The 14675-nt window shown below is 41.3% G+C and overlaps 3 protein-coding genes across 4 annotated transcripts; 1 reads left to right on the top strand and 2 right to left on the bottom strand.

Annotated features, from left to right (window-relative positions):
• Nucleotides 1–488: 488 nt before the first annotated feature.
• Nucleotides 489–4719, bottom strand: zdhhc11 (zinc finger DHHC-type containing 11). The gene is made up of 11 exons (XM_061288834.1): nt 4455–4719; nt 3595–3813; nt 3205–3383; nt 3037–3138; nt 2845–2969; nt 2594–2749; nt 1737–1855; nt 1616–1665; nt 1479–1542; nt 1314–1389; nt 489–1207 (listed from the first exon to the last, which is right to left on the bottom strand). Exons 1-11 carry the CDS (start codon nt 4470–4472, stop codon nt 1065–1067), a joined length of 1251 nt encoding a protein of 416 aa, XP_061144818.1. The 5' UTR covers nt 4473–4719; the 3' UTR covers nt 489–1064.
• A 254-nt stretch (nt 4720–4973) lies between these two features.
• Nucleotides 4974–9053, bottom strand: brd9 (bromodomain containing 9). 2 transcript variants are annotated; one of them, XM_061288743.1, is made up of 17 exons: nt 8896–9053; nt 8252–8460; nt 8053–8178; nt 7838–7967; nt 7700–7757; nt 7462–7606; nt 7269–7379; nt 6923–7083; nt 6699–6831; nt 6532–6607; nt 6260–6355; nt 6052–6184; nt 5855–5966; nt 5730–5786; nt 5550–5655; nt 5308–5478; nt 4974–5238 (listed from the first exon to the last, which is right to left on the bottom strand). In XM_061288743.1, exons 1-17 carry the CDS (start codon nt 8942–8944, stop codon nt 5156–5158), a joined length of 1956 nt encoding a protein of 651 aa, XP_061144727.1. In that variant the 5' UTR covers nt 8945–9053; the 3' UTR covers nt 4974–5155. The 2 variants fall into 2 exon arrangements, with proteins under 2 accessions (XP_061144727.1, XP_061144726.1); XM_061288742.1 differs by having other exon boundaries at nt 6502–6607.
• Nucleotides 9049–12410, top strand: trip13 (thyroid hormone receptor interactor 13). The gene is made up of 14 exons (XM_061288833.1): nt 9049–9156; nt 9372–9444; nt 9566–9725; nt 9801–9927; nt 10111–10166; nt 10273–10363; nt 10451–10523; nt 10600–10663; nt 10728–10814; nt 11008–11114; nt 11201–11354; nt 11424–11536; nt 11607–11676; nt 11756–12410. Exons 2-14 carry the CDS (start codon nt 9374–9376, stop codon nt 11849–11851), a joined length of 1269 nt encoding a protein of 422 aa, XP_061144817.1. The 5' UTR covers nt 9049–9156; nt 9372–9373; the 3' UTR covers nt 11852–12410.
• The last annotated feature ends 2265 nt before the right edge of the window (nt 12411–14675 follow it).

The raw sequence follows: 14675 nt of genomic DNA on the forward strand, positions 1-14675 counted from the left end.
TTAAAACAAAAAATCCCAAGGACGCTCAACGCTCAAGGAAACAAAGGAAAGCAGTCTCAGCCGTGCTTGACAATCAAAATTTAGATTAAGCCATGTATTTTATTAAATTGAAATTATATTAATGTGGTCACAGTTTGTGATTTATTTACAGTTTATACTATTAATATATTATTTTATGGGCGATGTCAATTGTTTTTACTAGTTACTGTATTCTGTCAGAGGCACTATTTTGGCCAAGGTTAGCACTTTTGTTTTTAGTCCACTAGGGGGCACTGTTTAGGACGAGGAGACATTTTCGGGCTAAATTAAGCATTTCTTCTAAGGCATTTTGTGTCACATTTGTTATGTACAGGCACTAATTAATGTACGTATGCTGATTTAGACCTGGGGGCTCAAAACTCAGTATGCAGGGCCCCCAAATGAGGTCTGCCAAAGAGTTTTACTTTTATGTATATTACATGAAATAGCATTTCTCAGTGGCGCACAAAAATGTTTTAAAATATTTAATAGGATGCAGCAAGTTCTAGAAATTCCCTAAATATAGGATTCTGGTCACATAGGCTCAAGCACGAGCAAATAAGAAGGATAAGAAAATAATTGTTCTTAATTCTTTACTGAAATGAAATGACTAATACAATTAAATACTCTTCTCCCACTAGAACGTGCCTTATTCTCTACACAAGAATCTATTTTACCATACAAGGTTGTTGCTTTGGCCCGCAGATAAAATTACATGATTTAAGCGTGGCTGCCCTGTACTTGGAACAGGATTGATTTGGAAAATAAATAAAAGCGCTCCAGATGCCAAAAACATCTACTCGACTGAGATTAATATGGCACAGACGCCGACATTGAAGATGGACCACCGAATAACATGAAAAACTTGTAATTCAACATAACAAAAGACAAAGTGGGGTTAAGTATACAAAAAAAAGAGGAGAGTCTATTTTGAAAGCGGTGGTGTCATATTGAGGACGTCCTCATTTCCACCAATGGCTCCATGGTAACTCATTTTAACGAGGTGTCCCTGAGCGCGACATATAATCCCAGTGCACGACTGACTGTTACGTGTCATCGGGAGTCATCACCAAGCTTCCGAGGTGATCCTGGACCTCTGGAACGCTTTCCGCTGATTTGACGCTTTCACTCTGCAATTCATCGCCGGCATCAGGCTTCCAGCTTCTTGAGGTGCTCGTACCGCTTTCTCCTTTTTGGGACATTTTCAATGTGAAATAACTCAGGGCAATCAACATAAATGGAAATATGGGATAAAATGACAGAACAGCTGCACAAGATGGATGAAAAACACTCACGCTCTTTCTCTGCAGAATTCTGTGTGTCATGATGGAAGGTGTTTTCCTTTTCTGATGGTTTCTTGGTGTATTCCATCTAGATCATATTTATTTATATAGCCCTTAATTACACAAAGGTCTCGAAAGAATTAAAGCTTGCAAAAAAGCTGCAGTGTATTTTCTTACCACGGTGCAGATGGGTTCTGGCAGTCTGTTGGAAATTGGTCCTTTATCATCGGGATTGAAGGGACTATTGAAATAAACACAACATTCAACCTTGGCGGTTTGTACTGGCACAACAGGAGGGGTCGGGTTGTTGTTACCTTGCTCGGGGAATATGGGTTGGCTCGCAATCCATCGAGCTCAGCGAGTTCTTTAGCATAGAAATGTGCGTTAAAAGACAACATAGGGATCATTGAAAGTGAGCAAAGCAGGAATTGTCACCTGTGAAACTTTGTTTATTATTTGTAGGTTGTGTGAATTTCCCACATCGGTGTCTCCGCTTTTGGCTTCTTTTTGACGCTGGAGCTTTACGTACTCGTACGTGCTTAGTCCTTTACACACTGTAACAATACCCAGTAAAAAAAAACAAAAATCATAATAGGCAGAGAATTTGATTTCTGTTACATGAAAAGTTTACCTCATGACAGTCTCTTGATTTAAATACCTTTCACCATGAGCTAATGCTAAGGTTAGCATGTCAGTTTTACTTGACGTTATTAAGTTACCGTATTTTCCGCCCTATAAGGCGCACCTAAAAACCTAAATTTTTCTCAAAAACCAACAGTGCGCCTTATAGCCCGGTGCGCCTTATATATGGACTAAATTCCTAAATTTAAACTGGCCCAAAGCATTGTGTCATGAAATCAATCATAAGTGGCCCGCTGAAGACTATGAATCATGAATCAAAAAGACTATGGATCATTATTCTATGATTATAAAGTAATTTGTTTCCGTCTGAAGTTGAAATAAAAAGGATAAAATGGAGAATGATTTGATTTGGATTAAAAATCTGACATGATGCATTAATGGTGCGCCTTATAGTCCGGTGCGCCTTATATAAGGATAAAGTTTTAAAATGGGCCATTCATTGAAGGTGCGCCTTATAGTCCGGTGCGCCTTATAGGCCGGAAAATACGGTACTTTAGCCAATGCGAAGGAAGTTAGCATTTCCCCGCAATACTTTTAATATGCTACTTTCGTGCATGTTTTCTGAACAAAACTTTTTCAGAGCCCCAAATTCACGATAGATTTTAATATGTGTTATTAATACTTATGCTTTAACGAGCTGTGTGACTTACTGAGGTAGAGATGGAAACAGAGAAGATGCCAGAGAAGCACTAGGCAAGCCAGACTCAGCATGGCTGTAACAAAGGCCACGATGAGGAGACCGGCTGAACTAGTCTTTATGGGGGCTGACGGTAAAAACACCAGCCAGGTGTCATTTGCCATCACACCTGCAGAATGGTGCACACAAACACACTTGAATGAAGAATTATCATAACAAACAATCCATTTGTGTCCTTTATCCAATAGAGCGATGATGACTCACCGTGGAATTGAGGGCTGGTTCGTAGGGCGTTTGGATCAAGATAGTGTTGGATGAATATAAACAAGACGACAGCGACCAGCAGGCCCGTGCCGACCGCTGCAGAAATCACGGCTGCAAAGAAGTACCTGAAAGCAACACGGGTGCGCTCATGAATTAACATCAGAATCCAAATGACAGTATCGCTGGTCTTACCCGTAGTTTCTGCCACCCACACAGTTGTTCAACCATTTGCAGTGGTGATCAAAATCCGACACGCACTTGTTGCAAATGCTACAGTGTTTCACTTTGGGCCCGCTGAGGAAATGGAACATCCGACATCACATTTCTTAAAAATGTAGTTTGGCTAGCTAGCATACGTACACTTTAACTTCACACAGGTAACAGTGAAAGTCCTGGATGACATGAAGCTGCACCGTCCGGTCAAAAAGCGGCATCGGGCCGGTGTAGGTTTTTTTGGCCCTCACGCTGGCATCTGCTGGATCTATGCTGATGGCGGCAATGTGGCTGAGCAAGTGCACAAGGAAGGCCAAACCTGTAAACTAGATGCCGCTAGCGTTAAGGGAAAGTGCTCGGATAAAACAAAACCAGCTCTGTTTCTATCCCAGTTTAGTTTTCATAGAGTCACAAACAAGTCGAGATTCATGTCTATAACAGAGGCTCATAGAAATAACCCCACACAAGAAAAACCTTGTTTGGTTGGGAATGCTAATTTGTTAGCTTGCTCGCCATCTGAGGGAGCGACAAAGATACGGTGTAGAGCACATGGTTCCAAGGTAGAGGTAGAAGAGGGATGAACATTCCAAAGGCCACCACGGCGAGGTAGTTGTACAATAGCCATGCAATGACTTGGAAGATCTGAGGGGGCCACGTCCAACCGTTCGCCCGCGGGGTGTTGTCCGAGACCAGCTCGTTTCGACTGCTGCCGTGCATGGGGGCAGTTCGTCTTAGTTTCCCACTGAGGACGTTCATCTAGAAGACATCAGATGCAAATCATTCACTAGATCGAGCAGTCCAAATTGCACTGATGATCAAATGTCATGAACAGGAGCTTGAAAATAACATTTGCTTTGCAAATTCTGAAAAATTCAACAGAATATCAAACAAAAACGAAACCCCATGTAGGATTTTTGGCAGGGATTCTAGAAGAGTCCACTATATACAACTATTCCTAGCTTTTCTACAAAAAATAAATAAACTTCCAACAGCGAACTTGAATCTATTTTGGTCTTTTTACTGTCATGTTTAAATGCTTTGAATAAAAAGATGAAATCAAGGCTGAAATAACAAAAGTCATTAGTGGTTATGGAGTCTAAAAAAAAAAATCTCACAAAAGCTACATCCCTTTCTTTGAGTCATCACATGTTTTGCTCTTGGCCCTTTGTTTTTGTTTTTTTAAATGTTCTATTCTTTTTTCCAGTATGTGACTGTAAAGTAGCATTTTCAAACTCCGTGACCTAAATAGACTGTTTGATCGCCGCTTTTGCAGCGTCAAATGATAAAGAAAACCCGTTGCGAGTTTGCCATGCACATTGATTTTACGCTAGGAAACAGAAAAGTCTTGCGGGTAAAATATCTGTACCGTAAAATGCACTTAAATGAGAATGACTTACTTTTGTTGCAGGGTTCATATCAGCCTCCAAATCGATTTGAGATCAAAACATTGCACACGGCGATTTCCAGAGAGCGATTCATTTTCACTGTGTCGTCACACTAATGGCGCCGCTAACTAAGGCAACATGGAAGACGTGAAAACAGGAAAGATAAAAGCGACTCTGCTGACGTTGTTGTCTGGGCCTAAGAAAAGATGTTGCTTGGACTTTTAACTTGAAGAAACAGTTTGCTCAGCGGCGCTCGGCTGCGCCATGGCAACTGCTGCGCATGCGCACTTTACACAAGCCCACGACCTGCTTGTGTTGCGTTCATGACCTTCAGTCACAAACCACTCAAACAATCGGGTTTAAGAAATGATCAATTTTGATCGACAATGTCTGAAAGACATCAACATGTCCAATATTGAATTTTACGATACTGTGTTTTACATTAATCTTATTTTCACTTTGTGTTTTGCGTATTGAGCGCTTCCCACATTCATAATACCGATTATGCGACAGTATATGAAACCGCACGTATTTATAAATACATGTGCAAACATTTATTTTTACTGTTGCCCTCGTACAAAATAAAAAACATACAAACAAAAATTAAACAATCTGTACAAATCACATTCTTTAGAAGCTTGCCACAGTACTGAACCGATCCAACGTCACAGTGACGGGCGATGTCAATGCCGGTGAAGAATGAAATCATTTGGTCAGTTATTGGCTGGACTCTCTGACTCTGGCGACTGGAGGAACTCGTAGGGATCGTGAACCATTTCCGACTGTGATGGGCTCCCTGTCGATCGAGCAAAACCGTTTAGTTGAGAGTCGAGACAATACGTCGCCATTGTCAAGACTCAACTACCCAAGTGCTGTTGATCCCTCTCGGAGGCGTTGGAGAGGGACGACAGGTTGGAAGAAGGCCTGGAGCCGACTCGGTCCACCTGAGCCTCCTGAAACTCCTGCAGAAGCTTGTCGGCCTCATCAAAGTTCTGCTGGCTTTCCTCGTTTCCTGGCTCCTTCTTCACACCTTTACCTGGTATATACACGAAGGAGGGAAGTTTTATCTCTTAATACGCTACATTTATGTGAGCTGGATAAATATACCTAAAGTGTTGAGCATGGATATGTCAAGAGACATGTCAGGGTAGTTCTTCAAAGACATGAAGTCCAACACTGAACTGCTTTCTCCAAGACCAGCACCATCCACCATCTAAACACAAAACCGACAACCCGAGTCAAAGCATGGCTGTAGTTGGACTTCAATGAAGCCCTCAAGTAACCCACCTGCATGTCGCAGAGGCCTGTCTTGGTTTCGTCCGCTTTCAGCAGCGGGTTCCTCTTCTGAGGAATTAGCATGAGGGGTCACAATTGGCGTAGATCTACGTGTAACGATGTAGCGAGCGGCGTACCTGTCGGATCTGATTGGCAGCTTTTGTGTGATCGCTTCCTGTCATCTTATCCAGAATTTCATCCACCCAACACTTGGTGGCATTTCCACATCCTTTCACAAAGTCCAGTATGCTTGGAGGGGATAGGACATGATCTTAAATTGGTGACTGTCAGTAAATGTCACTATTCTCTAATAGCGAAAACTCTCTATGTCTACCTCAGAGCACATTGCACCCCCGTTTCATCTCCATACGCCGAGCACAGCAAGTCAGACTCCTCGGGTAGCAGGTCTGGAAAGACCGAGTTCTTCTGAAGGCTCTGAATGTTGTAGGCACTACTCAGGAAAGTCACTGCAAAAAAAAAAAAAAAAAACAAGGGCGGGATTTCTGAGGTGTAAATTCACGAACAAGCATTTTAATATGTACCTTTGTGTCTCCTGTCATCTTTGAAGCCCAGCGTTGTTAATCCAGGAAGGAGCTTATTTGATAGTGAACTCAAGTCCACTTTATGAGTCTCCTCTTCTGCAAAAATTAGTATTATTTTAGTCAATTTCATATCTCCTCCCCCAATTATTATTTAAAAAAAATATATATATATATTGTGTATTTTTTACCACAAACCACACTCATGTATTTATGTTTGAAATTGTGTTCATTTTTTTAATCACCCTGCATAACAAGATTTTGGGGTATCAGACCTTCTGCCTCGGGATCGAGCTGATTGACGACAGTGTACACAAGAGAAGTGTCGGACTCTTTCTGCAAGTACCCAATCTAAAAAAAAAAAAAACCATGATGCGCAAGCTGTATCAGCGTAAATAGCACTGAGGCACAGGAAACATATTGATCATGCAAAGTACAGCACCTTGGAGTTTGGCATGTATCTGTTGATGCGATCTCGGGCTTCATCGGCCGAATGTTCCACCAGAGCGAGGACGTGTTCCTCTGCTGTGCTGTCAGTCAGGCTGCAGGCGTTCCCCTCTGGCTCGAAAAGATAGCTGAAACCAGAGAAGCCAGGAAGTGAATGTCTTGATTGTTGGGTTCCTTCAGCAGACAAGTAAATAAATAAAAATAAAATAGGTTACTTACTTCATATCTTTCACGGGTTGTTTCTTTGACTTTCTGGCCGATTCCGTTGGGATAGGAGTGACCTCCGTCGGAGGTAAATCGGCCGCGAGTTCTTCATCCCCCAAAATGGCTGCCATGTCTTGCATGAAAGACATGCTGCGCTTCAAAACCAACAGGCGATCCTGTTGACAAGAATTGAACACGTCAGGTCTGAAAATTACATTCTCGTGCATAGTATGCGAGCAATTCGTAAAACATTTCCAAACAAACAAAAAAATTTGACCTCCTCTGAACTTGAAACAAGACGTTCTCCGAGGTAACTAAAAGGTTGCTAGAGAAAGCCCAAATGAGCCTTGAAGCTCATTACCTTGCTCATCATCTTAAACCCGGTATGGAGAAGTTTCTTGGCCGCCTTATAGTAGACCGTCTCCGGGCGATTGTAAACCATGGCGTTGTCGCACATCAGCTTAAAGTCAGCCTAAAGAACAAAACACATTAAGACAGACAAAACGCCAATGTGTTACTTTTTATCCCAATTTGGAGCAGGGGGTTCGACTCACCTTGAATTCTGTCACCGTGTTGTACTCATTATTGGAGATCTTGTCTTTCATGGTGCTGAAGTCCATCGGGTGTTTAATGATCATTGAGTAATTGGGAGCAATCGCATCTGTTACTGGAAAGGCAAAGAAAGCATGGGCATCTTTTCTGTGAGGACAAGATATAGACATGGTTAGGGTGGTCGTACCCAGATTGTTTTTTTGATTGACAGCAATGCTTTCAATTTTTTTTTGCCCTCACCTTTGCAGCTGGCGGAGGAAGTGCTCAAGTAACAGCTGCCGGGGAGTTGACTCGTTCTCTGTATTGGGGGGGAGGGGGGGCAATTAGCAATTTTGTGGCATATTTTGATTGTAATAATGGCGATAATTTAATTCTTGCCATGTTGTGTTCGGCACGCTCGCACGGGTCTTTCTCCCTGGTGCTCGACGTCGACCTTCACGCTGGGGTGAAATTCCTCAAACTCAGACTCACTCTCAAACTTCTCCCTCTTCCTTTTCTTCTCTTCTGGCTGATTGACGACACCATTTGTGTGATTATCACACTTCAAACATGAATCCTGAGTCAACTTATAGGCTGAAATTGACATTCCTCACCTCTATTTTGATACTCATAGTTTTGGATATGGTGAAAGGTTCGACGGGCACGCCAGTGCTGACCGCGGTGGTAGGTGCTGCCTCGGATTCATTCTGCTCTCGCTCTCTTTTCTTTCTCTTTTCCTCCTGACAGATGATAGACAGTATTTGTAAATGAACCCAAGAAATGCTTCAATTTGACAATGGAATGTAGGCTGACCTTTCTTCGTTTTCTCTCTTCATCGTCCACATATTTGTCCTTATCAGATTTCTTCTTCTTCTTCTTCTTTTTCTCTTTGTGGCGTTCGTGATCTGATCTGTCGTCATAGTAGCTGGAGTCATGGCCCGAACCCGAGAGTTCTGTCACTTCGCTGCCTCCTACTTTCAGGACGAGCTTCAGTGGCTTCTCCAATGCCTTGTCTTCATAGTCTGAGACAAAAAAAATAGAAGACATTTTCAGCGCGTGGATGTATTTTAGATGTTTTATCTCGTGCTGAAAATTGACATAGGGCAATTGGAATAGTCTGGTGAATGATTTTACTTTACTTAATATTATGCTATTTCATATAATAATTGGGTAAATAAAATCATACGAGCTTCTCGCTGCATTTGATGGGACAAATTGCAAGTCGCAACAACATTTATAAGTCAATATAATAGATTGTACTGCTGTGTAATTAACAAAACAGTTGTGTAATGAATGATAGATACTAAAAGCCTCTTCAATGATCGATCATGAATGAAAAACTAGATTTGCTGCCATTACTAGCAAGTACTAGCTAGCACTACTAGCACAAAAATAGCAACAACAATAACAGAGTATCTATCGTTAACTGCCAAACTGTCACAAATGCATTCAATTACCATCAACTGTTCTCCACTCCGGTTTATGTTTTTTGTGTTTCTTCCCCATTTTGCAAAATTTACAGTTAAAACGAAGGTTTATTCAGTCTGTATCAGGCGTTCTCGTTAGCATTGGTTTTAGCATTAACGGGGATGATAACCGGAGATGACGACATGGAAGTGCGTTTAGTATTTCCGGTTCAAAAAGCAGGGCGCTGAATTCGAAACTTTTGGGCAGCTCTTTGATTAAGTGCTAGTTTTGCTTCTGTAAAGTACATTTCGGTATGTATAATTTTTACATTAAGTTAAGTTTTGTTTTGTTTCTCAGCTACAACGACACTTAGCTGTCATGCTAACGTAGCTAGCTACCGTAAGGTAGAGCCAAGCGTAATCTACCATTTGTCAAAACTCGAAGTTCAAAATATCTTTCATTTGTCACGTTAAAAACAAACGAGTAGTCAAGAAAGCTGAAAATCTTTTGTTAATTTGCTCATCAGGAATGGAAATCAACGATATGGATGTGGAAAACAAAAAAACAATCGATGTCGAGGTCCACGTTAAATCCCGAAGGTATGGCCCTTACATGAATTTAATTGACATGACGCGATCCAAATATTATTATTGGTAGTAGTGTGCTTGGTTTTCTTTGCTATAATAACCATGGAACCCCCCATATATCTTGATATTGTAGCACAGCTAAAATGCCTGAGGTGAGGATGCATGTCCAGGCTCTTCTAAATCGCCACAACATGATGTTTGGAAACTTCAAGTGGACAGAGTTTGATGAAGGCTTCCTGCACACTCATGTAGAATCCGTGGCTATTGTTGATCAAGAGGATATGCCATCACAGGTAGTTAGTTTGCTAGAGATCAATGGTTATTTTTGTTTTGTTCATCATTTGTCATTTCTGCCTCTCCGGAATCAGCTCCTGGATTTGACGAGCTGCACAATTTCCTTCCACATCTTCACCCTGATTGAGGATGGGCCGAGTACACTCAGTTTAGAGGAGGATGAGGAACTCTCAGCGGCTACCCACTGGTTGCTTCCAGCAGGTGATGCTTCAAACAACAAGGAGTATTTAGGAATAATCATTATGATTGTATTATTGCCAATGTTTGTGTTCTGTTGTATTATCGTTATTTAAGAACACTATTTATGTACTATACTTGAATAGAGGCAAAATGAAAACAAGGCTATAATTAGAAAATTGTAATTTTTTCATTGTTTCTTGCCAGCTGATTTCCATGGTATATGGGAGAGTCTCGTATATGACAATGGAGTCAAAACTAAGGTAAAACTGGATTAATGAAGGAGTCTGGTCTCTCATCTGTGACCATACGCTATCATTAAATGGAAATTTACCTGAGAACAAAATGCTGACCCTGGTTCTCCTCCAGCTACTAGATTATGTCACAACAACAATTTACTTCTCGGACAAAAACGTGGACAGCAACTTGATTTCGTGGAATCGTGTCGTGCTGCTCCACGGTAAGAAGTTCAGGAACAATATTTTGATTATTATCACGATTTTTTTGTAGCGCGGATGTCAGGAATTTTCTTTGTTCACATATCCAGGGCCCCCAGGCACCGGGAAAACATCCTTGTGCAAAGCTCTTGCCCAGAAACTGTCAATCCGACTGTCAAGCCGGTGAGAAGACCGTTGAATTAAACGCACCTCGCCTTCAAATGCAACTGCTCTTTTTATTTCTTCCCTCTCCACGCAGATACACATATGGACAGTTTATTGAGATCAACAGCCACAGCTTATTCTCAAAGTGGTTCTCTGAGGTAATAGTGGAGGTTTCTGTGGAAAGGATCCTATTTGGTTGCTAATCCCATGTCTGTATTGCAGAGTGGGAAACTGGTCACAAAGATGTTTCAGAAGATTCAACAGCTTATTGATGACAAAGATGCTCTTGTGTTTGTCCTCATTGATGAGGTAAATAAAACAAATCTAGTAGTCTGTCTCACAGTATTAACTTTGTCAAAAGTTCTGATGATAAAGAAATAAGTTGACAAGCTAACTTTGGGTAAGAGGCAGGCACTGGCGGAGCTAGGGGGGGGGTAATGGCCCCCCTGAAATATGTTTGATACCAGGCCAGTTAATTTTTGTCTTGTGTCACTGATGTTAGGTGGAGAGTCTGACAGCAGCGAGGAACGCCAGCCAGGCCGGAACGGAACCATCTGACGCCATCCGCGTGGTCAACGCTGTCCTAACTCAGCTGGACCAAATCAAACAGTTGGAAAAATTCACCTACTATTTCACATTTTTTGTTTTTTGTCATGTTGTTCTGCATGTTGTTAACGTTCAGGTTCTTTCCTTAGACATTCCAACGTGGTGATCCTGACGACCTCCAACATAACGGAAAAAATCGACTTGGCTTTTGTAGACAGAGCGGACATCAAGCAGTACATCGGACCTCCATCTGAGAAGGGCATCTACAACATTTTTCTTTCCTGCCTTGAGGAGCTTATGAAGGTAAGAGTAGTAAAATGAAAGTGATCACATGCAAGCGTGCGTATTAATAAAGATTCCCGACGTGTGCAGTGTCAAATCGTTTACCCACGGCAGCCCGTCTTCACCATCTCGGAGATGGAGACGATGGGCTTTGCCAAGAGTAATCTATCTGAAAACAGCCTGACCCTGAGGAACATCGCCATGTGAGGACACATTCCTACGATGCATCAGCAGTCTGCTTATCTTTGAAACATTTCATTTGGTTCTTTCCAGAAAAAGCAAAGGCCTGAGTGGAAGATCATTGAGAAAATTACCCTTTCTAGCTCAAGCACTCTTTGTGAAGGTAAGCGTTGTAGTGTAACCCGAAAAAGACGCACAAGTCGGACTTAAGATGTTTCTTCATCGTGCTCTTTCTCCTCCAGTCACCGAGAGTGACCCTAGAAAAGTTTCTACAGGCCATGGATAAGGCGGTGGATATGCAGAAGGAGGAACGAGCTAACCTGGTAAATGGTGTTTGACTCACATCAAAAGTTTTTTCATGAGGCGTCATCAGGTAACCTGGTGCTGAATGTTTACACAAATTGATTCAGCCACAGAAAGTTATTGTTATGAATGCTGTCTGTGGATTTTGTATTGTATTTTCAGTTGCTAATTGGTTTAAGATGCCTGAGAGTTAGCCTCGTCTAATGACGGTTCCATTGTCAATAACATATTCCAAATTTGTTGTCTGTTGCTACCATAGTTGTAAAGTCAATATTTGTATGAAAAAAAAAACATGTATATATATATTTGAAATTGAAGAAAATGTTTGCGCGGCTGCGCCGCAGCAACTGCTACAAACGGAAAATCCACCCAAGTCGACCTGTTCGTGTTGCGTTTACATCCTTCACAGTCGCGCACCACAATCGATTGATCCCACCTAAAGAATCGGATTTAACAAAGTCATGATCAATTTTGATCGGCGCTGTCCGAGAGGTATTTACATGTTCAGTATTGAGGATACTGTGTGGTTGCTCAGGTTTGTCTTTTGAATGAAATGTGGAATTCCACGCTCCAAAGTAAAGCCATTTTACGTGACTACTTTTTCCTACTTTGTGTTTTGACACCTTCCAACATTTCTAATGCTGATTATGATTATAATTATTATTATATTTAAAATACATGCAAACATTTGCATATTCGTGCAAACTACTTTCCGCACACTTTCAAAGCTGTTGCACATAAAAAATAAATAAAAAAAAACTTGTGTACAACAGCCGCAGTTATACGTTTTAGTCACTAGATGGCGCCCCGATGCCACAACTCCATTTGATCTGTGTCCCATTGAATTCTAGTGATTGGGAGTTGATCAAATAGATGAAGGTGAGCAAGTTGTCGTGTGAAACATCTGCAGCAGGGACTTATCCAGACTTGCTCATGCAAGAAGTTGTCAGAAGGAGTTCAGACAGTGTGACCCAGAGTGACATTCCGGGCTTGTCTGGCGGTTGCTGCCTCCTTAAACCAAACGGGCAACTGTCACAGAGGCTCCTGATACGTATCAGTCATAAGCAGTGTTTATATGAAGAGATCAGTGGTGGCATTGTTCATAGGAGCATGTCTCACATTCTGTGAATACTCGGCTTCTTTGCATGTCAGCTGCAGACACGAAACAATGGGCTCTTTGTTTGTCGGCCAGCAACTTTTTTTTTTTCTTTCACACAACTTCAAAGGTTCCTGCAGAAGGCAAAAGGAAAGTTCATATTTAATCCCCACAGCGTCACCTTAAAAACAACTTTGCACCGGTTGCCACAACTAAAAAAACGATTGACACGGTGCATTACTAGCCAAAATGTGGCATTAGGATCAAACAGAGGATTTTGTACTTTACTCATAGACGCATCACCGAGTTGGATTTAAAAAGAAATCTTCGATTGGATTCCCTCCAGTTCAAAAGTTAAGTGAGAAAAAAGGAGACGGTAGAGAAATACCGGAACGTCTCCAGTAAATAAAGCCGTAATTGCGCTGCATGAAAGTTGTGATCTTCACAAAGCTATCAAAGGTTAGTCAAGAGAAAGGAAAATAAGTCATTGGTATTGTTTCAAACTTTCTATTCTAATGACCGAGAAGCCCAAACAAAATGTGTTTTTGTGCCTTTAAATACAAATATTATGTTATGCAAATATAGACGGCGTGTTAAAATTTGGAACCTTTTCAATAATTACAGTAAAAACACGGCAGGGTTTGATACTGATCTGATGATGCCCTCGACGTCCTTGAGCAGTTTGGTTGTTTATCGAAATTTCCTGCTTCCGTTTCCCGGCTCCTCTCCTTGCATTGTGACATTTTCCCACCGCATGTTTGTGATCCTTTCAAGGAAAGTGTCTGATGTTGCCGAAGGAAAAGAGAGGCACGCGAGGAGAATGCAGCCTGCATCCCGTAAACTAGAATATGTGAAGCAAAGGCAATAATTAGGCGAGGCAGAACGAGTGAAGATAGACATCAATGAGATATGCAAATTTTGACGCGCATCTCCGTAGCGGCACATATGCGAAGATCCTCTGTCTGAGAACTTCCAGTGATAGCGTTCAATAATATTCCAGGAAGTGGAATAAGACTGCACATTGTTTAGATAAAAAGGTCATGAGCTCATCAGCAAGCTCTGCACACTTAGGACCGCCCCCTCATTTGAATAACTTTTCCTTCTGCATTGCATGACCAAAATTGCCCAAATAAAAAAAATAAAGCAATTAAATGAAAGCAAAAATAAATATAAAAGATAATTGAAAAAATAAAACATATATAGAATACACTACAACAAAATATATAGGACAAAAAAATAAATGCAAAATGAAAAAGATTTAAAAATAAATGTTAAAATATATGGATATAATATATTTTTTTAATTTAATTAATTTTTTTACGAGCGGTTCAGTTAATGGTTTCATCTTTCTTCAACCAGGATAGGAGCCCTCGAATACCAGAGTTGGACACCTCTGCTCTCAGGGGAAAACAGTTTATTGGCATTTGTAACATTTTTTTTTTTTTTTTTTTAACTAAGGACCTCCCGCAACCATGTCCAATCATTTGGAATATACTCTGCAATAGCGGTGTGTACAGAATACACATTAATGAGTTCATGCGGCGGGGGGAAAAAAAACAACAACGATGGCCCTTACATAGTCATAACATTAGGACGCGTGTGTTCTGCAGCCAGACTCCGTTTTAACACCCGCCAACAGAAACAAACCATAAAAGTGTGGAGCAGCTTTTGAAGTGCAGAACGTTCAAAGTACAGCGAGTTCTTCCAGGTTCTCCTGGACAAACAGCAGTTTATCTTTAGCACATGTGCTGCACGCTCCTTAG

This window comes from Syngnathus typhle, linkage group LG10 (assembly GCF_033458585.1).
Source record: "Syngnathus typhle isolate RoL2023-S1 ecotype Sweden linkage group LG10, RoL_Styp_1.0, whole genome shotgun sequence".
In the NCBI taxonomy this organism is placed as follows: domain Eukaryota; kingdom Metazoa; phylum Chordata; class Actinopteri; order Syngnathiformes; family Syngnathidae; genus Syngnathus; species Syngnathus typhle.